This window comes from Apteryx mantelli, chromosome 6 (assembly GCF_036417845.1).
Source record: "Apteryx mantelli isolate bAptMan1 chromosome 6, bAptMan1.hap1, whole genome shotgun sequence".
NCBI classification, from domain to species: Eukaryota; Metazoa; Chordata; class Aves; order Apterygiformes; family Apterygidae; genus Apteryx; species Apteryx mantelli.
Genome location: NC_089983.1, coordinates 49,828,738 through 49,853,147, shown reverse-complemented (window position 1 = coordinate 49,853,147; position 24,410 = coordinate 49,828,738). Strand labels below are relative to the sequence as shown.

The following is a 24,410-nucleotide window of genomic DNA, read 5'->3' as shown; positions in this document are numbered from 1 at the left end:
TCACCTCCCAGAAAACGTGCTGAAGACGTGCAGGACGCTTGTCCAAACCCCCCCCGTGGGCTGATACGGCATTAGCTCCTAGGGAGCTTCTGACACTCCCGAGTGTCAGCAGCGCAGTTTCAACAACCACGTTAACAAAACAAAATAATTACACCACAAAATTATTAAAAAATATAAATAAGCGTCTGCCACAGCTATCGAAGCAAGGACATCCAGAGCTAGAACTGAGATTTGATCCATAACTTTATCCTCTGTGCTCAGAGAATCCACGGACGAATGCTTTTATATGCTTTATACAGTAAGCAGATATATTTTAATGCTTAAAGGTAGTAGCTACAGATTGAGCTGAGTCTGACTCTCGGTCTCCATTCGCCGCGGCCCCCGCGGGCCACCCGCCATCACACGGGCCCCTGCAAGTCGCTCTAGTCCGAGGCACGGCTGCACGGCACGCCTGCTTCCGAACGTTGTCCCGGTGCCTTTTGCGGCTGCCTAATTTCAGTTTCTGAACGCATTCTTTGCTCAGTTTTGCTGCTTCCCCAAGCATCCGCTAAGGAGAGGCATCCCGTTTTTCCCCGGGGCGGAACAAGCAGCATTCGCTATGCACAGGAATTCTGCTGCGCCGAAACGCCTCCGGGTCAGGGCTGCACCGGCTCCCGCTCGACACCAGGGCAGAGCGAGTCCTCTCACGGCGCCGCATACGGCATTTTGGGTCACGTCACTGTCAGGCAGGACTGCGCAATGCACCCGGAAAACACCTCCAGGTTCATAAGGGTTTCTCCGGAAACACTTTTTTGAGAGCATTTGCGTTGACAGTAGCATACACTATGCTATTTATGGATTCGAATGTGCTTCTTTGGAGCGGACACGGATTTCCAAGGGGCACATGGAAAGGCGCCGGGCCAGGGGAGCCCCCGAGGACTTTGTTCTGCCGGCGGGATCTCAAAGGGCTTCAGTGCCTCTGTGTCCACCGCGAAGGAAGGACGCGGGACATCCTCGGCGCGAGCCGGCGGGCGAGCGAGGAGCGCCGGGGCCGCGGCTCTCCCGGCTTCAGGCGCCCAAGGTCATGTTGCGCAAGAGCCACTGCTGGGACCGGCCTTCGCTGCAGTCCTTCATGGTGGGCACCATCTTGTCCTCCTCGGACGGCTCATCGAGGCACTGGTTGCTGTTGACGTGCCTCAGGGTCAGCCTCTGCAACAGAGAAGGGCACGAGTTGCAGCGAGGTCATTACTGCTGAAAACAGGCGTTTTCAGTGCTGTCCCAGCCCGTGCCGCCCTGCAGCATCTCCGCCACGGCACCCGGGGGAACGTTACCTCTGCCGAACCCACGCGCAGATGAAGGCAACGGAAAAGCACAGCGTAAGTGCATGCACATTTTATCTCAGAGCAACAGGCTTTTTTTGGGTTAAGGAATTTAAACTCCGACAACCTGAACATATATGCATTTCAGACCAGGGTACTGCTAGTGCAGAGATAACTGCTAATGGAAATACACTTGCAAAGTATCATAAGAACAACAGTAACACACGTATGAATACTTACATTTTTAAGGAATGTCAGGGTCACAAGGGGACAATAGGAAATAGAACATGTTTTGAAGAAATAAACGATCCATTTGAAAGCACAGGGACAATATGTTCAGTAAGATCATATAAAGAGATCCAGGAAAGGTTAACATGAAATTGTGGACAAAGATAACATTAGATATGCAAAGTCAAGTTGAGAAGTAGATGTTTTGCCCATCACTGTCCAGGGGCTGTTTTGAGGTTTTTTTAAACACAAACTCACAGCAATTACACATGCACTTTAGGTGCCACTGTGAGTAAAGTTTCGCGTATACCAATTTACTGCTATTAATGCAAATGTTTAACTCCCAGGAGGTCTTTCGGTTTCTGAAAGAACAAGTAGCATATTCAGTATTATATGCAGCCGTGCACACGCCTGCAAGCCAGCGGTCCGGCGCCCGCGGCAGCGCCGCCCGCACAGCCGGGAGCACCGTCGCCACCTGCGATGCCGCCAGCCGTGCTTTGCTCCCGCGGGGCTGGGCGTCCCCTCGGCAGGCAAACGCCACGCAGGTGCTTCGCCTCCCACGGGGCTTCCCGGAGCACAAGTCGCGACACCGCATCCCGTCCTCCCCCGAGCATCGCAAAGCAGCGCACGGATTGCAGAGGGGTTTTACCCAAAACGAGCTCCGCGCAAGCCTGCTACGGGGCAGTAATTACGCAATGCGGCGCTAATCATCAGCGGCCTCTCAAGCTCGATACGAGCTTTAGACTTCTAAAGTAAACATCTGGGTCTGCTACTGTGCCCGATCCAGAAATTCATTATGAAAATGATGATTTTGGCCTTCGTTAGCTTGTTCCGCAGTATTTTAAAGATTAGTTCTTTCCCCTCCGGAGTGCGCAGGACCACGCGAAGCATTTCCTGGACCGAACCAGGCGCTGCGACCCACGGAGCCGGCCCAGGTAGCACCTGCCCTGGTGGGACCTGGCCCTGGCACCTCTCCCACACCACGGCCACGGTAGCGCTTCACTTGGAATCGGGAGCGCGCTTCCTCAGCGAACTGCCCAAACAGCCCCAATCTGCAGGGTCCGCGTCGCGGAGCCGTCTCGGAGCACGCAAGCCGGCTCACTTCTGCAGCGAGCTAAACTGGACGAGCACAGACCAACTGCATGGCAAACGCTGTGCAAAGCAACAAACGGGGGAAAAAAGATGGGCTGGCAGAATCCTGCAGCTTCCAGGAGGAGGGAGAGAGGATTAATTAACACCGTGATAAACTTATTGCCTACAGCGCAGCCCCCCGGGGCCGTGGAGGACGGCGTGTCGGCAAGGTCCCCTTGCAGAGCAGCGCTTGCTGCAACCACAGAGGACTGTGCCCGCGCCCTTGCTCGCAGGCACGCACCAAGTCCCCGGCTCGCGCAGGGCTCTCCAGCAAAGCGTGCTCAGGAGACGGACACCACAACGCAGCTCTCGCGTGACCGTGAACGGAAAGAAGCACGCTAACCGCTGCCCAGCTTTCCCGAATGCAAAGATTTTCCGTCTAAGAACATAGTCAACATTACTGTAACTCCAGGTTATGCAAATAGGAAGAGTCATTTTGGAAACTAGCGTCTCTGACAAAGTCTCACTAGTAACGAACGTCATTTGTGCATCTTCACAGAAAGAAAAGGCTGCAGTCTAGGGCTTCAGTTAAGCTGTAGTCTGGAAACGCTAACGCTTTCCTAACAACTGGTGGAGAAGAGCCCTTGCTATAGCAACCACTGCGTCTCACAGAGGTCTACTGCATCTCCGTCTCCCCTATCCCCAGCTCAGCAATATGTGAAAACAGATTATGAAGCTTTTGCAAAAATACAGGGTTTCATGCAATAACATAGACCAGAAATCACCCAGCAACCGGCACCAGAAACAGTGCATGTGTTAAGGGCAAAGGATGCACATTTTTGGCCAAGATCCATGGTTTAATTTTAGTCATACAAGCAATGAGGCATCTGAAAGCAGACAGGACCGAGTTCTGAAGTCTCACCTGTGGATGCTCCGCAGCCTACTGACATGTAAAAAAAGAAGGGCTTTGTTGGGACTGACACTAAACCTAATTTGAAAGATGTGACAGAGTAAAAAGGCAAAGACGAGCCTCGTAGGTCCCATTCACTGCTCTTCACGTCTTTGCACAGCAACATACCAGGGACGCTACAGGACCACACACACCTCCGTGTGGTGAGACAAAGGTCTGGAAAGCAGAAGGCAACGTCATGAACACAGACCTTTTGGGAAGAGACAGGCGTGACTGGAGTACGCAAGTCTCAGCAAAAAAACGGTAACACTAGATCTTCAACATCTTCAAATCTGGCCTTTTACGCAGCTGCTAAGTACACAAGGGCTATTCTAATTAAGAGACCTAAGGAATTTAAGACGCAGAGTAACACTAAAAAAAGTCTGCTGATGGGACTGGAGGATGCTGCAGCGGGGTCCATTTTCAGAGAGACCTCCTTTTCTCCTAAAAATAGCAAAAGATATCCAACAAATTATATTAAATCTTATTATCGTCTCTGACTGATTCAGTTTTATTATCCGGATATATATCTGGTCTACCGCACAGTAAATTTTGCACTACAGTTCATACTGGATTGACACATCACTTATTAACACTCCTAATTTGTATCATGAATATTCTTTCAATAGCTTGTCCCTAGAGATTTGCTCCTCAGTTTAAAACAAGCTATTATGCAATTCTCAACGAAAAGCCTATAGATATTATAGCAAATCATTGAGGGGCCATTTGCTATGCATTCAATGATGAATATAAGACATTTTTCTCTAATTACAAGAGGAAAGAATTAGCAGTGTTAACAGAAGTAGCTTATTTACTAAATAACACTGTTCAAAGCATCACTGATTCTTCACTTACATTGTCTTAAGTGCAATTAAGCTGCTATCATCTTCTACAATAACCAGAAATGCAAACAAGTCTAAAAATGCTGCTGCCGCCTTCTTCAGCTGTTCCCTTTTATTCAGTATATAATTTCATGCTAGACTACCATATCATTGGGATTTTCATCTGTCTTCTAAATGCATTTTTCTGTCTTCTATTATTATTTATGCTGTTACGAAAAACGGCCTCATTTGCTTGGGAAACAATTAATTACTAGGCAATACGATGCTCTCACAAGCCAGCCGAGAATTTTTGTTTTAAGCAAACAGGAGAACACATGCACGGATGCAGCGTTAGCTCGGCAAACATACAGGTGCACGAGAGCAAGTTATGCAGCTTCATACTGATCAAACGTGTGCAAATAACAGCTCTGATGGGCAAAGAATTTGAATACATTATGGCAAAATAATGAAGTAAGAACTAAAGATCCTTCGGTCTAGCAGTCTGGTGTGTATTTAGAAGTATCAGCAATAGAAAACTGTGCAAGTTCTCAGCCAGTTTAAAAAAGTGACTCTTGTGAATGAAACACATTATCTGCAAAAGATTCCAGGGAAATGTTGTTCAAATCAGAAGTCACATTTAGAAAGTTTTTGAAATGCGACTGAGTAAAGTCGCAACGTAACTGCTTAGTGCGAGACCTACGGCTCTTGGCACGGTTCTGGGGGGTCGACCACCACCACCGCCAGCTCCCCTCGCCCACGGAGCTCGACGGGACGCGCTCGGACGGGAAGGCAACACGGTTGGGTTCGTGGGAGGATTGCATCTCAGGAAGGAGAGCAACTCCTGCTTTATCACTGCACCTGGGCTGCCTCGATACTATCCGTTATCGCTCAGTGAAACTGTGCAGGTAAGAAAAAGAGCGGCTGGCACAATATTTTGATTTCTTCAGTGGTGAATGTTTCAAAATTGTCTATTGAGAGCGGCTAATATCTTCAGAATTGAATCACTTAAACTGGGAATTTTCAAAATATGTGTATCCCAAAAAACCCTCTGTAACTAGTCTGATTTAACTGTATTGGAATAGGGACCAAATGTTCATGTACTGTAAATATTAACAATTATTCTGGAATCAATAGATCGTGGAGGTAGCTCAAGGCAGTAGAATCCATCTAAAATTATTTATAAGTTATAGTAATTAACACCGAATGTGTATACCATTCTACACACACTACCACCTGTAAAAACGAGAACGGAATTCAGTTGAGCTTGACAGGCAGAAAACGAAAAAGCATTTTTCCGGGAATAGCCTAAATCACCAGGCTATTTGCTTTTTAATACCAACCTCCAGCAGCTTGTTAAAGGAAATAACCAGTGGGGCTGTAAAACACGTTCCTAAAGACCTCCCGCCTGGTGCAGTTCCTCAGCACCCACGCTTGCAGAGGGCCACCGCTGCAGGGCTCCGCCGCGGCGCCCCGGGCGCCCTCCTCCGCCCCGCTCGCGGCCAGGCACGACCCCGTGATCACGTGCAGAAAGGTGCGGGTCTGCGTGGCGAGAAACGGCGAAAGTAAACACAGCCAGCAAGCGCAAACCATGGGAAAACAACGCACTTCAGCTAAACGCAGCAGAACAGACATCCATAGCGGGGAATCAGATAAATCTAGAAGCAGCAGCCCTAAAGCGATTATTTAGGGGTAACCGTGTCTGCGAGTTCCCTCATGTTAAATGATGCCCCGAAAGCTTACAGGGTTGGGCTAGTTTTAACCACCCATATAAACAGCTGTATTCATGAAATAAGCTTAAATTCCATAAAAAATTCTTCTAACTGATCTGTTTTGAGGGACTGGTCCACAGGAGACCCATTCGCTGAGAAGCTAAAAGCTCTGCAGATTAACGTTCATCTAAATCTTCCCTGCAAATATACACTGGTTTGTTGCAATCGTGATTTTCTTGTTTTTTTAGCAACGCTGGGGTGCAGGCGATGTTTCTGCTGAAGACACGCGCGCTGCCGTCGCGCCCCGCTCCCGCGACCGTGCCGAGTTCTTCCCCGGAGCAGACTCTGGGACGTCATCGCCCAGCACGGTCTCCATCCGTCTCTGAGTGTTTTTGCTTCAAGTTCAGTCATAAAAATTGTAAAGTTTGGTACCATGTAATTACAGCTAATCTTGAATCAGACTTTTCATTGAAATAATTTTAGAACATCAACTATTCTCTTTGCTTTATGAATCATTCATGTCAGCCTTTTCTCTTTCTTTTTGTTAAGGGAAGAAATAAAGGACATATAAAGAGCCCACTAAAAAATATCACGAACAAATGTCTTTATAATGCCTCTTTGAGTAACCTGCCTGAACATCAGCTCTTGGTTTTGTTTCATTATGTTTTATTCCTTCATGTTCACTTCTGTCTACCATTCTTCTGAAGGAGAACAAAGGTACATAAATAAATAAATTCAAAATGTAATGATCTCCCTATATTGCATGTTTATATTACATTAAATGCCCAAATTTAGCAGATTCTACATGTGAGTATAAATAGTATGATGCATTATTTTGATAATCTGACCAGGCTATTTTCTCTAGTACATGAGACAAAGTCAGTAAATCAGAAGGCTGCACTGACTTTAGAATAGCTATAGTAATGTAAAGAAGAAGATAATTTGTCTTCTTTTTCTTGTTTCATTAAGCATTCCTTTCTAAGACTGTAATAAGAAAAATCACACTGTTTTCCCTACTCATTTTTAAAGAACTTGGACAAGTCTTTTTAAACACATAGTACTAAGACTGCAATTTAAAGGAATATTCAAGTTATTGGCCACAATCTCTCATGGCAGAAATTAGTTTGACCACACTAACTCCAGTTGGTCCCATAATATTAAAAAGAGATATAGTTACAAAATCTGTAATTGCTTGAAAGATGCAGAATGGTAAATATGAAATTAGTGATGCAATGTGTACTTACATCATTTGTGAATACTAGTGAAAAGGATTATTAAAGCATACAACCAACACAAGAAACAAGCTAGCTGTTCAAATAAACTGTGTTCATATGCTCGTGTATTTCTCTGTCACCATTCTTCATCTTGTATTTCGGAGAGTATGTTTTTTCTTTAGAGAATAGTTAGCAGCTCTCGCTCCACCACTAGCAATGAGAACTTCTCAATTTTTTTTAATAAGCCTAAGAGCAAGTCAGGTGAAGTCAGGCAGGGGACACCAAAGACCACCACGCGTGCCCTAGACAGGAATTTGCCTTTTTTCCATGACATATTCCTGAGTCATCAGTCTGTCTTAAAAAAAATACATGTATTCCATGTAAAACATGGACAGCTAGAAACTGTGTGGTGACTGAACAGGCAGAGGTCAGAGTTGTCATTCTGGAGCAGAAGCTACAGGCGGCTACTAAGTCAGGCGGCTTTTATACGACACTGCTACAAGGAGGGAGAGAGAGATGCGCTAGACTAGATTTGGTACAGGGGTTGCACTTGTTTCCAAACTTACCTCAAAACTATATTCCCATTTACCAGCATACTGATAGAAGGAAAAAAAAAAAATCAGGAATTGGAGTCAAACAGTGACTCAAGAAGCTTTTTTTTTTGTGAAGATGCTCATCTTTCAGTGAACACATTTTCAATAGCTTTACACGAATGTTTAGTGACACATACAATAGTAATTTCACAAGATCAAGTCCTGCCATCATTGCTCAGGCATGAGGAAATGAAGCTATTTCCCATCAGATATGACATATTTACAGCATTCTTTTTCTTGAAAACATTTATCTGTGTTGTATGTCTCAAGATTTCACCATGCCATACATATTAAAATTTGCCTGAAACGTCCCAGGGAGACACGGTTACATGAGCCCAGACCTAGGCGACCGACACGGTTTTCAGCCTGCCCTTGACGGGTGGCAGTCAAACACCAGTTTTAGGTAACCCCTGCAAAAGATGCCCACCAGGCCCAGCACCACGGCACAGGCAGAAGAAAGCAAAGCAAAGCAAAGCAAAGCAAAGCCAGCAGCAAAACTGGAAGGACAGACTTCGCCCGACCAGCAGCATCAGGCGGGGATGGGGCAATCCCGCTCGCGGGAGCGGGCGGCAGCGAAGACCCCTTCCAGGCGCCTTTCGCCTTCACGACACCGAGGAACATAGCTCCCATAAAACCTCCCACACCGTGCCGATACAACAGCCCAAAGTCCGTTCATTTGTATGATGCAGCCACGTGAGAAATACGCATATTGTTTATTACTTAACATGTCACCCAACGTATGCTTTGAAACGTGGGAAGTAAAACTAAATACACGTTCTTACCAAAGAACTTTCTTGGAATGGGAAAGAAAAGGCAGCGAAAGGAGGGAGCTGCTGCCTGCCCAAATTACAAATGGTGCGCTGGTGCTAAGCGGCTTTTTAGAGCAGGCTATTTTTTACCGAAATTCCTCTTTATTGCCCTTCGGATCTCTCTTTTTCCCCTCTTTCAGTTCATGTCACCTGCTGCACTAAAAAAACGTGGGGTGAATTTAATACTCGTGAAAGCAAAGGCCCAACGTTGACCCGAAGGTCAAGATCTTCCCCTCGCTTTCGGCAAGAGACCCTCCATGGCGCCGAAGGGAGGCACGGCTTTGCACAGCCGTCTCCTTCCCCTGCTCGCAGAAAGCCAACGCCGGCTCATGGCAGCGCTGCAGGCGTTTCCGCGCCAGGCGCAGCGAAGGTGCCAATCGGCTGCAAGGGCTGAGGAGCTGCGTTTCCAAACCTTACCAAATCCCAGCGTCCAGACCGAGAAAAGCCAGGTGCCCCCTTACTGTAAAAGGCAACGTCACCACCTCCAAAATAACTGCATCTCAAGCGAGTTAAAACGCATAAAGAATTTTAAGTGTTAAAACAGACACTTTTGGTATGAGAAAATGAGAGGAAGGGCTTTTTAAATAGCTTGCTTCAAAGTAATGAAATCGGATGATTTCACAAATATGTATGTCAATGTTTGAGATTTACCTTTCTTATCACAAAAATCTTCCTTTCTCCTCGCTTATTTTTGGAGAAATATAAATGCTAGGAATAGCTAAAAGAATTGCGGTATTATTAAGGTATGTGCAGATCCTCGGAAAAGAATTATTTTCTGTGAATTATTTATATATATTTAAATGCCATAATTTAAATAAAACCAAGTCTGAATGTTACAGAAAATTTAATAACAGTATGAAAATCAAAGAAAACTATCTGAAAATCCTCATTGAGAAATGACTATTTATGAAAGAATAGATTATTTACTTGTCTCATTGTATGTTCAGATGTGGGTAAGGCACCGATGTCCATTGCCAAGTCTTAACACCTAAACACCTTTACCGGAGGAAGGCTGCTATCTGCAACTGAGGCCCAACACCCAGAAATCATCTCAATCCAAGCTGTGAGTAACAAAAGAAACGTAAAAATGAGTGCAATTTAGCTGGAAGGATAAACGACAGAATGGCTATGGGTGATTCAGGCAACATGGCACAACTGTTTCTCTGAAAAAAAAACCCAAATATCACAAGCCAGTCATTTTCTCAGCAAAAAATGCTGCATAACGGAGCTCGGTGCTTGGAGGCCTCCAGCAATATTCAGAGATCACCATGCAGCAAAACCCCCGAAGGCTGTTTGCGTGAACTGCTGTCCGTGGGCTAAACGAAGGCAGTTCGGCAACGTCCCCTCGGTCCCCGCGCCCCGATGCCGGTGCGGGACGGAGGCGGCGAGGGCGCAGCCCCAGCACGCAGAGCTGCAGAAACCAAAGCAAACGAACGGAGCTCGAGTCCGAACGCTCGCCGCGTGCTCTCGTGAAAAAGCAAAAAGGCGCGTAGTGCAACGCACCCCGCTTTACACGAAGGAGAGATGGCAAAACAGCTCTCTCCGACCTCTCCTACATGAAAACACCTGACCACACGACCTGCTGTATTTCTTTCTTACGAGCTCCATCTAATGGTTGATTTTGTTTTTACACAACTGCTCGCAAATTTTCTATTATGGATCCGTTATGTTAAACTTAACAGAAAAAGATAGCATATTGTCAATGTTAAAAGTAAATGAGAGCACATTTGGTTGAAAGAAATAGATTCATCTATTTATAGCAAGGTGAAAGCAGCTATATTTATACAAAGCTGCAAATAGCTTGCAACTGCAAATAGGACTGTACAGAGACGTAAGTCAGTATTTTTCTAGCTGTACTGTCATGGAAATATGCCATTTTGCCAGTTTGGCGTATTGCTGCCTAACTGCTGACCTCTGAGCAGTCGGCACTAAAACTGCAGTCAATGTGGAAATTCACTTTCAGTAGCTTGTGCCCAAAATATTCCAGGGAAAGAGACGGGCAGTGTAATTTTTTATCGGGAAAGATGGCTCTCTGTGTGCATCGTCAAGAAAAAGGCATTTTGTGAAGAACCTGCTCCTGGGCCTTGCATATCTATATAAAAATACCTGATATTTGAGAGAGCTGATATATATGGGTGTGAGAGCATTATTGCCTTCGGTTCTGGATGGTGGCTAAGAGCTGTAGCAGAGGCTTGGGCTACCAACATTGCTCTTTGCTATTCTTGATGGCTTGAGTTAGCTAGACTGGACTGCTTAAGAGCATAAAAACCAACACATATAACGTGATAAAACAGACCACGGTGAGCCAACACACCGTGCTCTGAAGGGGAAGGGTGAAGTGGAGGCACTTGCTGGACAAGCACCTTCCAGGGCACCAGAGCCCCGAAGCCCTGATCAACTCGGAAGGTGCCTTAGTGCATCCTCAGGCCTCTGCCCGGCGATTTGGGCCTTTGCCCGTTTTCTGGGTGATGCTTTTCTTACTGTTTGGGTTTTAAAACTCTGGCTATAATGATCCATTCTTCCTGGAGAAAAGAGCCTTTAGCTAACCCCTATTTATTTCCCTCGTCTCCCACGACTGCTCCAAATACAGTCAAAAAGCAACCTTCAGCCCAAGCAGAAAACAGCTGCGTGAATTTGCTTGAAAAGCCCCCAAAGCAAACGCAGCGGCAATCCAGGAGGAATTGTTTCGGAACAATGGGACATTTGCTCTCCGCACAGGCCAAGTAAATTGGGCCTGTTGTGCCGCGCAGCGTTTCGTTTCCTAGGCAGATAGACGAAGTGTGGATGCGACACGGATGTGCCCGATGCACAGACTTCAGTGCTGTCCCGAAAATGGCAAGCATCACGTTTCCTTTTTTTGTCACTGGAGACGGGCAAAAATTTTCACAATAGTGAATCGTTAATGAAATATTAGAAAAGTAAGGTAAATATTGATGAATCCTCTGAATCTGCCGCCTCCCCCGTTATGACTCACTAATGCTGATCATGATTTTCTAACAATTCAAAAAAAAGTTCACAATTCAAAACGAAAGTTTAAAATAAATGTTGGTATCTTCATTTTCACCTGCTGCTTCCTGTTTCATTTTAAAAGAATTACTCAGCTGTAAAATATTAATATTGAAATATTGACATGTATTTTGATTAGTTTTGCAACATCTCCATAAGCCACCACATTTTTACAAACCGCACTCTCCTTCCAAAATCCACATCACGCCCCGTCCCATCCCATTATATCATCAAACTAAACAGGTGACTGGTATACGGCAAATGATCAAACAAATAAAATCCACAGGCAACAGCCTTCAAGAGCCAGAAGAATTAACTTGAAAAACTGTAATGTAAAAACATTCCTTTTTTCTACTTTACATATACAAAAATGCAGAATACTTCTTTAAGTTTATAACAATGCATTGGCAGCTCCTGGAAATGAGCTGCCTTTTAAACAATGAGTAACTTTACCTTTTCACCCCTCTAAAAATAAATTTTACGGAAACAAATTTTAAAATTTGTCAATTAACTGAATTATTTCCTGCTCCAGATTTTGTATTATTGTCGGAAACACCATCAGCCTGTGACATCATCAAGCTCTGGCACCCAGAAATACTTCCTCGTGCTGCAGGGATATTTTATTAAAAACAAACTCCTGCCGCTGAAGAACGCGAGGGAAAAGCGAGCGCAGCAGCGGAGAGGCGAGACTGGGCCCTGCGGGCGCGAGCGCCACGTACCTCGGCATCGTACTCCCAGAGCTGATTCCCTCGCATGTGGTGGCACTTCAGCATGATCACGGGGCCGTTGAGTCTCGAAACATCCAAGCACAAATCATCCGTGCGGATCTCTTTGTCGGCGGTATAAGAAAACACCTGAAAACAGAAAACGATTACAATTGCAAAGCATCCGTAACGCGTATCCCTAAACTATTGCTGATCTGGAACACACATAATTTTCACTTCAGTGATGCACAGTGACGCTCTTCTCCAAACACTGCAACGTTGTCCCGGAGTTCAGCAGAGTTTCCTGCAAGCCTTGGTACACGAGTGCGTGCTGCGCTCAAGAGAAGGAACATCATGTTCAGGAAAAGAAATTGCTATGACACCAAAACCAGAAAACACTTGGACAGACTCTCAATTTTACCTCCCGAGCATGATTCAGTGGATGGAAAAAAGGAACAAAGACTTTATCTGAGAATTCTGTAGATTAATATAATTGCAACCGTTATCTTCAGAAAACATTTCGCAGATTTTTTAATAGACTGATAAACTGACCCAATTATTTGAAACATCAGAAAGTTCTTAAATGAAATATTCTTACCAGTATCATCTGCTTAATTTCTTGCACCAAGGATTATCTCTGCTAGAGATCTGTGCAGAGATCTATGTACCTGAATATTTCAGGAGTAGCAAGTGTCTTAACAACATTAGGAAATGAAGCAAGAGACAGGAGAGCAGTGCATCCCAGAAACAGCATTTCATCAAACTAGCTACAAGTTTCAGCGGGAATATTCAACTGAGCGCCTTCAGCGAGGAACAAACCAGGACAAAACTTAGACCGCGATTTACTCCTATTCCTGAACATACGTGCAATAATGATTTCTTCATTTACTGCAACTATGTGTTAATGCATTTTAATACCCCAGTATAAATCAATATCTACACATACAGCTGAGAAAGAGAGTTGCCAAAATCTGAAAAATATTCACTTAAAGGGCAGTGTTTAAATCAGCGGAGCAGTATAACAGAAGCATGGACCAACGCAACACATGGACGTACACCCAGCGATTGCAGAGTTACTAAAAGCCCTACTCCTCTAGCCAGAGCAATGCAAGACCATTAAAAGAGCCGTGACTGGGGTACGAGGCACAAATAATGCAGTGCCCCGGGGCTGTCTATCCACTGGGACTTCTAGTGAAAAATCGAATTGTCCTCAAGGAACAAGAATCCGCGAAGCAGGCAGATTAAAATCTTTTTTAATGAATTAAGAGTAAGGCTGGGTATTCCACTTCACTTAGAAACACGAGGCTTTGCAGTGGTGCACTAGGAAACATAATTTCCCCTAAACAGCTCTAAAAACTTCTATACTACACCAAACAGCCAAGGGAATAAAGCAAGGGGTTTTGAAATTGGAAGTTCGGATAAATCTTTTAGACAACCATGTATATGAAAAAAGCATGCAAAGAAGTTAGTGGAGCAGCCAGATGAAAGTCAAATCAGTGATTTTCTAAGGAAAAAAAAAAACAGCGCCAGACAACCGGGCAAGAGCAAGAACTGCCAGGCAGAGTGCAGATCTGTGGGCTTTCCTGGTTTTTCAGATTTCTTATTCCCGATTCGCTCCACTCACCACGCTCCAACCACTCATCTGGATGAAAATCTAGGACCCAAAAGTATCGTAAAGCACCAGCCGCCTTTTGCATTTATCCCTGAGATCACAGCTGAGGCTCTGAAAGTGCATTTGTCCTTTCTATATAAAACAAGAATTCACTGTCTAAAACACATGAATACAAACATAAATTTGGGCTCTAATTATGCCAAGTTACCTACACAATATCCATCATGTTCAGTGAAATGACTTCCAATCACCAGGGACAAACGCGCGCTGGGAATGAGCCCGCGGGGATGGAGCTCGAGCTGGCATGCTATCAAAATACTCATTTATTTGGAATGTTGAAAGCAAAACGCAAACAATGATAAAAAAAAAAGTGTATTTTAGATCTACGCTTGATCAGACTGCTTGCAGGTTTGTTTTGCAGAGATCCTGCGGATGTACATCCTTGAGGTAAGACAAGCTGCTGATCAGCACATCAGGCCCGAGCTCACGGAACTGCATAAGGTTAACCAAAAATCAGCATCAGTTGTGAGGCTTCTTCAGAAGAGGTGGAAGAGCAGCCCATGTTCTGGACTAACACAGAAATCTGAAGGTTTGGGAAAACAATTATTTAACTGTTTATGAACATCTCCTTTACATCAACATCTGAAATTTCACCTCAAGAAAAAAAAACCCAAAACCCCAAAGCAACTTGCTTCAGTAATTCCTCAAGACCTCATAGAATTCCCTTCCAGGACATTGTTTTGAAATTATTTTTGGAATAAAAAGTACAGAACTCAAGAAAGAAGATATTTTGTGAGAAATTGATAAACAACCTAAGATAGGGATTTAGAATGAAAACACTGTTGGCGCTATAATATTAAGCACTGATATATATTCAACATTATTTCAGCAGACTTGCAGTAGAACATGAATTAAAATGTCCCAACATATTTATTTCATTCATAGCTAAAACATTCCTTAGTTGTCCAGTGCAAGAATATACTTCTACGCACATATTACACAAATATTTTGTCTTTCACTGTGCTCATTACTTAAAATTTCACCCATTACCATTTATCCCCAGCCAACTTACAACTTTAATTTTTAACTTATTATTTGTGGTTTTTTAATATGATAAACATGTCAGCATCAGGCATTTTCTTCTAGCCTCAAAGACAGAGCAGATGTTTTCTTCTGTGTTTTATAAAAAGCAAATACTCATGTTCTGAAATTTACTTCCATTTGCATCTTTCTTTTTCCTCTTATCCTTGATAATTGCAACACACTGTTCCATTACATCTTTTGAAAGAATAAGTGATGCCTGAATTAACAATTACAGAAGACGGGCTTGAAAAGCATGCGGTCTTAAGAAGGAAAAATGAATGCTAATTAAGAAGATGTAAAATTATCAGGCTAGCATTTTACTTACACCCATATTAATTATAATTATATTAATGTCATCATATAAAAACAGAGGATGGCAAACAATACGTTGCATCTTATAGCTAATTAAACAATATATTTCACGCAACACATTGCAGCGCGTTGCAGGCTCCGAGACCAGTCGCCCGCCACAGCAAGCGCCGGCTTTTGCAGAGTGCCTGCCCCTAGCCCGGAAACCCATCTCCCTCTCCAAAAAGTCTCCAGAATCGCAAAATTCCCTAGTACGGTGCTGCTTTCTATGCAGACAGAGACAGAAGGAACTGGCCGTCTCTTCTGCTTTTTGCGGGGCTGACCAAAAATAAAGGGGACGGAGGGGTCCTCAGCAGCACCTCCCGCCAGCCGGTGCCCCGGCGGGGACGGGACCTCGCGGCAACGCTCACAGGAAAACCCTGGGAAGAGGTACACGGACGCGACTGGGGGAGCTGGGGAAATAATTCTGCGCCTTCTACCTCTAACAGCGTACGTTGGCTTTTATAATGACTACAAACATGATAAAGACGTATTTACTCTCCATATGCAGTTTTATAGCAGCTAATGTATTTTAATTTATTTTTACTAATTTACTTTATTGATGGGTTTCCATAGGGGCAGAAGTAAGCCCTATAAAGCCAAAGACGCATTAAAGCCTACGCTTGGGGCTCAGACACCATGACCGTGTGAGCTGACAGCGACGCCTTATGCATCGCCGACAATTTTATTACTTCTCCTGCGTTAAAGAGGAACTAACGAAGTATTCCCCCCGATGAACGTCTGGGAAGCTAATCCGTTTGTTCAGCGCTGATTAAGTGCAAAGCAACATCATTAGTCAGAAACCAGTCCAGTGATCAGTTCAGATTTGCAGTTATTTATACACGTATAGGGATTTTAAGTGGGGGGAAGCAGGAGCATCCCGATGACTCCCCGTCTTCCGAGCTCTGACACCCGCAGAAGACCAGAAGCGCTGCCGATGGCCCCGCCACGACTTTCCCTTCCTGCCACCTCCTCGACGTTCGCCCGGGAAAAATGTTGGCCAACGGATTCTGTCAACCCAGAAGAGGCCTAACGCTGAGAATACCGTTCATAAATGGTTATTTTATACTTCATTATGCGGAACTAAATCTTGAGGATATATCTGTGAAACCAAGGAAGAAGTACTTAAAGCAATGAAGACAGCCATAAATTGGACATAACTAAGCACAGAAAAATCTAATTTATTCTGACAACCGTTTTAATTATCCACGGAACTCCCAAGGTAAATTTTGAATTCACCTTTCATAATTGATTTAAAATATTCTAATAAAAGCTGCAGGGAAGGCATTTTTCTTTTCCTCCTGAAATTGTTTACACATTAAATGCTGAAAGCCACCTTAGGCAAAACATGCAAATTGAAGTTATTACACTACCATTTAAAAAAGATCCAGGAATCTTACAGTTAAATTTCCAGTTAAGTTTCAGGGGCAAAGATTTAGATATTTTGTCTATTTGCCTCCAGACTCACATTTAATTATCAAGTCCAGACAATCACTTTAGTACTTCAGCACAGGAACAAATCCAGAATAGGCATGTAGAAAATACCAGTAAAGACTGCACAGGCACCTCACGACACAGGCAGGCAGTCCTAGGGTTTTCTTCCAATATGATTTTAGCAACATTTGATGTTCAACAGGCAAGTCCATCACAATTACTGTACTCCTTTGAAGGAAAAAACACCCAGTTCCAATATTCCTCTATTTAAAGAACAGTTCTTTGGAAAAATTAAAAAAAAAACCCTGATTTTCATTCCTACCTTGCTTAGTACGCAGTCTAATCATAGGAACAGAAAAGAACGTATGTTTTTTTCACTTCCTCAGAAATTGGCCACTGCTGGGGACTGGAGAGATCTGGGAGATTAGACTGACTTCTGTAGAGAACAGCGATTTCTCTTGTCATTAGCAGCATCACGATGTGGAAACGGTTCTTCAGAGGGTCAGCCCTTCGCCTTGAGCACGCTGGATTGCATCTATCCAGCCCTACTTTAATGATCACCTATAGAACAGGTCATAGCTTTTGCTCCTATAACAGTATCTTTGCACCTTGACAGAAAACACCTAAACTGAAAAGCATGCAAACCCACCAAGATGTTAAATCTCACCAAGAAGCTATTTAAACTAATCAACAATAATTCTTCAGTTCATTAAATTACTTGAGCACATGTCCAACCGAAAGCAGCTCGACCGCTCACCGATTGCACTAGGGTTACTCCTACGCTTGGAAACAACAATAAGTTTTACTTCTAAACCTTCTAAACCAAATTCTTTAATACCATGAAATCAGCTCATCTCATCAAGCAGACATTCGTCTAAATCAGGGAATGATTTAAGAGCTGTCAGGCCAGAAGTGGATTTCATGTTTGGGCGAGTTCATACAAAACCTACTCTCCTGCTTCCTCAACCTCTGATCACCATCGCCAAGAACATTCATTTAGCCCGGTGCTCAGGCCCAAGGAAAACACCGTATTTACCACAAGATAACATGGACTGAAGTTAGTAGCTGGTACTACACTAAACGGTCAAAGTAATAAAAATAAAAGAAAAGAAAACAAAAGAAAAGAATCCTGGTTGGTAGCATCTACTGGACGCATATACAGTAACATAAGCACCTATCTGCTGGAAACAACTTCAGTTAAACAAGGTTTCTTAGGGTCGCTGAGGGATTAGTTTTTTTGTCATATCCAGAAAACGGCACTGGAAAAATAAGCATGGAATCGCCCCTTTTGTGTTAATGGCAAACACAGTTTTCTGATGCTCAAATCTTTGCATTCCCCAACGGAATCTTTTGCCCTTTCCTCAACCACTGCTGTTGCATTGGGGTTTCAGGTGCAGGCAGCATTTTTGCACAGAAGCCGGAATAAAAACTGCCTTTGGGCTCTGGAGGGGTGGGTTCGGTTATGTTTTGCTCTGTAGATAGCTCTCACTTCGTAACGGATGGACACCTCACCACCTGCGACAAAAGGCCGTCATCGCTCCCAGGATTGCAGGCTGTCAATTATGCCACGCTCTTCCCTTTACTCCTGAAAAGCCACATTATGTCAAACTTGCACTTAATAGCAGGTACAGCAAATACTTGTACGCTGCATTTTATCCACCTAGATTGCATCACTGCAACGCGATCCAGCTAATGCTAGTTTTCCTACATTCCCTGGTGACTATTTCCACCAATTTAAAGCACAACTACTCAGTTTTTACCTAGACTCTAAAAGGAAGACATTATTCTCATTCGCATCGTGTTAAATGAAAGATTCTGTTATTTAACGTTGCAGGCATTGCTCCTTTGTTCCCTATTAATCATGCTTATTATAATTGTGCTTGAAGATCACCAAGAGCTCCATTGTGCTGGGTCCTGAACAAATCCAGAGTATTAGACCGTTTCTGCCCCAAAAGGTTTATGATTACTATACATAAGAATGATGTAAAGTCTGCAAGGGAAATCATATATCAGCCAAAAGGGCTAAGAAAATGTAAACTGTAACTAATTTTATTCACAAAGGGTTTGTTTAGAAAATGAAAAGCTAAATACAAAGCAATGTTAAGGGAAGGAGGAGACTGAAGAAAGCAAAAAGGAATAAGGCAACGCAGAGAAGGGCCAAGTTACTTTCTAATAATCCAAAATCTAGGATTTACTTATGATATTACAGTGAATAAAATAAAATCAAAGCAAACTATGCACTAAAGTAATAAAATCTGTAATGGGTGCAGTGTTTACTTATCCAGGGAACTCTTCAAGACGAGGTTTGAGATTTGGTTGGAGATCAGGTGCACAAGTACTGTTCACTTTCTCTTCTTCTATGCAGTCTTCATCAGAAGCATGAATAAATTAACTATGTATTTTCACTTAAATGCCCAATTATCAGTAAATTAAATATGTTGTTATATTAAAACTTTTGTCTACAGTGCTTTTAGATGACTTAATATATCAATAACTACAACTGCTTATCTAACTAAAAATGTAAGATGTGACTCCTACATTAGTCTATGGCCAAACTGGGAGCTGCAATCAGACACTCCGCTGACGTTACCAGCAAGCTCTACTCTGCTTAAAATCATGAGTTAACATGCCTCTCTGTTTTTCAAATCTGGCCTGAGTATTAATACGGGAAAAGATTACTCCATAAAATATACTTGAGGACTTCTTCTTTAGAAAAGTCTCCGGAGCTGAACAGCACACATGTTTATACCCATTCTCAGAAGCAAATTGTCAGAGGATACAGATAAATCCTTAGAGACCATGATTTTATATTAAAAAAATCTTTCTACATACCACTGCACAGAAACTGTTCTGATCTGAAAGGCATTTAAGAATACATATCTTTACTGCGAATGGGAAAAGGATAAAATGTCTATGAAACATTACAGTTTTTCAAGACCATTACTTAGAACTAACCCGCAAAAAACAGCCCTCTAACGGGCCTCTAGCAACCCATATGTTTTTTAACTGTCAGCGAGTACTGAGTCTGAGCTTTCATTACAAAATATTGCCAGAAGGAAGTAACGTTCACCTTATATGTTTACTAAAATCTATAAAACACTCGTTCGTTCTGTTGTCACCCTGCAACAGATGCCACCAGGTAAATTAATACTGCGGAAAATCCTGGCTGATACAACTCCACATTCATTAAAAATTAATCCTGACAAACACTGAGCATTCTGTTGGAATCATAATTTCTGACGCGTTCCTTTCCAAACGTTTTCTTCCCTACGGAACTTACATAACCAAGATTAAGAGCACAGGTTTACCATGTCTGAACATTTGTTTGCATCGAACTTGGGAGACTGTGGGTAAGCGCCAAATATTGCAATAGCGTGTGCATTCATTTTATTTGAAAAGAGTATCATAACTGATTGCACAAAGACAGGTGCAATGAGAAGATGATACCAAATATTCAGCGCCTCACTGAATATTTCAGTCTCTAGAGCCAGGAACTGAGAACAAGAGCCGCGAGCCCCAACTGAAGAGGCGCCCATGACATCCTTACAGGTCTCCTGGAACATCCTCACAGACGAGCTGATGAGCTGCTTCACGGTGAGGGTGGTTGCACACTGGAGCAGGTGGCCCAGGGACGTTGTGGAGGCTCCATCCTCGGAGATATTCACAACTGAACCGGACACAGTCCTGGACAACCTACCCCAGGTGACCCTGCTGGAGCAGGGGGGGTTGGACCAGGCGGTCTCCAGAGATGCCTCCAACCCCAGCTGCTCTGGGACTCTGGGAAGAGGTTTTGCACTGAAGCAACTTTCTTTCCACTTCCCATTTCAAGCCTCTGTGGTCAATGCATTGAGGCAGGCTCTAAATGACTGAATATCCACCACACTGTCTCTTCTTCATAAGGGACTATAGGAGATTTTACTGATGACGACACGCAAGAAGAGGAGCACGGCAGGACTCAGCAGGGTCTGCATGGGGTGGTGGGCCGCGTTCCTCGGGGCAGGGGCAGCCGGGGCCTTGCAGTCTGCACTCAGGGAGGACTCACGGTCCTCACCGACCTTTGCACCATCCTGAACACAAGCGGCCAGCTTTCCATCACCGCATGGAAGAGTCAATTGCTAAGAAAGTTGCATTTATCATATTTCTGCTATTGCTTACTTACTGCTGTGATATTTGTACATAAAACCCACCAAGCTGTTTATCTAGAAATAACATCTCAGATGGGAAAAGCACTCATTTTCAGCTGTTGCCTGCATTAATCTCAGCCTTACAGTCAGCTACCCCATCAAACATCATCTTCATTAATGAAATACACAGAGAACTTTGAAAATAAAGGGATTTAATAAAAGTATTTATCTCCACACTGTGTAATAAAACAGCTCTTACAACTTTCTGTGGCTGCTCTGCTCTAATACGAAGAGACAAAAACAAGCCACTAGACTAAAAACCAGATGGAATAAATCACAAATAGAGAAGCAACTGCAGGGCTGCAACAGTGAAAACACAGAACCAAGGTCTGCAAAATTCACCGTAACTACCATAGTCCTCGCTAACGGGCTTTACCAACACACTGCCAAAATGAAGGTATGTTTGTTAGTTTCTTGATTATAGCATTTTGTTGACAAAAAGCAGGTTTATTGCCATACCTAGTACATTAAAGCTCTAGATCTGAAAAAAAGGACTAGAGTGCTAAAAAGAGAAAAAGAACACTGATTCTTGAAATCTGCTTGTTGTTTCGTCTCCTCCTCAGCGGAGGAAAGGAGCCCGGCTGAGGACGCGTCCTCGTTTTCCCGGTGACTGCTGGTGGCCCAGGGAGCTTCTCTCCCGGCGGCCGGGGTTGCCCTCCCTCCGCCAGCTCCCTCCCGCCGAAGCTTCGCAGCAATCCTGAAGCGCAAGAGCTGCAGTCGTGAGGCCGCGTAATCCTTCGGGCCTTCTCTTTAATAACATCCTCCGCCGGTCCGCGTGGGCTTGCAGATTTGGTTATTGTTACGAGCAGAGGCCCCGCATTCAGCATAACCACAGGAACAGACGACATCGCCATGGAAACACAATAAGAGACCAACCATTACGCCCATCCAGATGATTGTAGGCAGAAAAAACACAGACTGTTTCGCCCTCTGCCAGGCCACTGAAAGGAACAATTTTCTTCTAAAATAGTGCAAACCCAGAAATCAGCTGTGGGGGAAAAGGCATGATAAGGACGGGTCGCTCTTTCCTGTCCAATTTTGGAAGCAGACTAATACTTGTTTGCATGATTCATACGCAGTCAGTGTTGGAGGAGTCAACCGCAGGTACCTTCCTTCTTAAAAAACCATCATTAGCGAAAGAAAGCCAACCCCCCCACCCCAAGAGATTTACGCACAAAGCTCATATTTACCACCCACTGAAACCGCATCCCCACCAGAGCTGATGTCAGGACAGGGCTTGCATGTTCTTCCACGTAACGCAGAGAAAACAGTCCTAAGATTGCATTTAACTGCGCGATGGAATTTGTGGTTTTTACTTTACAGATTGTTAATAGTGACCAGATTGTAACCTAGTTAGGATATTTAGCAATCTAGTTAGGATTATCTGAAATACTCATGTCAACGTAATGACAAATCCTCCAGCTTTACACTTGGACAACAACTCTCAAACGAAGGATAACGTGTTGTGATCCAACACATCCACCTGTGAGCTGCAACGAAACACACGTTTCTATCATGACAAAAATCACACGGTACCGGGGACAAAATACCCTACATGTTGAGCCATAAGTAGCACTTGCTTGTTTAAACACTATACACACAAAAATAATAGTCCATTTTCTGTGGAAAGGAAGAAATGCTCACAGGAGAAACGAGCACTAGCCTTACCTGGGACGAATTCGGTCTGGTTGGTAACTGCTGGGCCTACGGATAAGCAGTAGGGACTGAAGACTGAAGCAATTACTGCACAGACAATAAATAGTTTGGGTTTCTTACCTGATTTCCTCCCATGCCGTGGCAGTTGAAAATGCCCACTTTTTCATTTTCCTTGCGGCCCATGTTGTCTAAACACTGATTGGTTTCAACATTTCTGATCTGAAGAAAGGAAAAGATAAAACGCTCCTTGAAAAAAAAGTCTGTGAATGTCCTATTTTTTCAGAATAAAACACATAACTGCATGAAAAAGTACATATTTGTGCATTCAGCTGTATGAATGTTTTAAGTTCCAATGTTCAAGTACATCACATTCACAATATCTCCAAAAAAAAAAAAGAAAATGATTACAAAGGAGTACAATGAGTGAGGTTTTAAATTAGATATTAACTGTGAGCATGAACAGCATTCAAGCCGAATCTCATTCAGCGCACCATGTTGTCTTATTTACCAAGCAAAATCTGTTTTCATTTCTAAACACCACAAAACCGAGGGTTGCCCCACGAGGTGCACGTGTCTTTCCTCCCAGCCGGCCGCCCCCGCTCCCGCACGGCACGGCAGAGAGCTGCAGTCCACCAGCTTCTCCCCTGTGTCCTCCCAGACAAGGGTCTCCCAGGCAGCTTTTTCACTAACCACATTCTCTGCTCTAACACGATGGGTTGTTGCATCCAACAGATATTGCCAACATTTTTAACTAAGACTTTCCCCTCCGAACCCATCGGTCCTTGGGAGGACATATCCTACATACAGAAATAAAACCAAACAACACAGAGAACATCTCTGCTTAAACCAAACCACGTTTTATGCCATTTCCGCCCAGCGCAGCATGGAGCAAGAAGAAGTCAGCTCTGCCAGCAGCCCGCCGGAGCTGCCCCACTAGGGATGGTCTCCTTGCAGCAGCGCCCAGCCCATGCAACTCGAGCGCGCTTCCAAGCACAAAGCGATAAAGAGCTTTGGGGCAGATGTCAGAGCATCACCCCCCAAACGTATTTTTAAAATGCACATTTACTCAGGAGGGTGGCTGAGGACCAAAGCCGACCGAGCTCCGAAGGAGGAGAGCAGCAGAGGCACCACAGTGCCCGTGGCTTGGTCCAGCCACCCGCGACCCTGCAGCTGCATGCACCGTTTCGCTTTCTGAACCCTCCTCCTAGTTGGGCAAGTGCCCTCTGCTTCTTCCCACCTGCAACAGCACGGGGTGATGTTCTTACACAAGGACGCAAAGCAAAAACATGTATTATCTCTCTCTTATTTCTTCCGTAAAACGACTCTGAAACTCCGTATTCTGAAAATGCTTCAGTGACATTTAATACAATTATCAATCATCCTGTAAATATGCCACTTTAGGAGCCTTAACAGGCACTGAAGTAAATAGTAAATCAATGCCACTAGTCTGGGCTTAAAGCAGCAGTATAAGTAAAATGAGATAGTAAAATCTGTCTATAAATTTGCTGGGAAAGAGTGGATCAACAAAACTCAGGCATCTGCTTCTTAATCCACTCCAGCATTTTTAAGCCTGCAGAAAGCAGCACTGCCTTTTGCTGGTGAAAAATCTCTTAATTTTTTAATCCTCCAAGTGCTGCTCAAGGAAAGGGCAAAGAGGCTGTAAGCAGAAACGCCGCTCGAGAGCCTGCTCG

General features: G+C 44.0%; 1 protein-coding gene across 1 annotated transcript in view; it reads right to left on the bottom strand.

The window, feature by feature from the left end:
* Positions 1-272: 272 nt before the first annotated feature.
* GALNT13 (polypeptide N-acetylgalactosaminyltransferase 13) overlaps positions 273-24,410 on the bottom strand; it is a 159,378-nt gene continuing 135,240 nt past the window's right edge. Inside the window, exons 11-13 of the mRNA XM_067299455.1 lie at positions 22,840-22,938; positions 12,418-12,552; positions 273-1,188 (exon numbers count right to left, since the gene is read on the bottom strand). Of these exons, the coding sequence (XP_067155556.1) occupies positions 1,048-1,188; positions 12,418-12,552; positions 22,840-22,938 (375 nt within the window). The 3' untranslated portion in view covers positions 273-1,047. The remainder of the gene's footprint in view (positions 1,189-12,417; positions 12,553-22,839; positions 22,939-24,410) is intronic.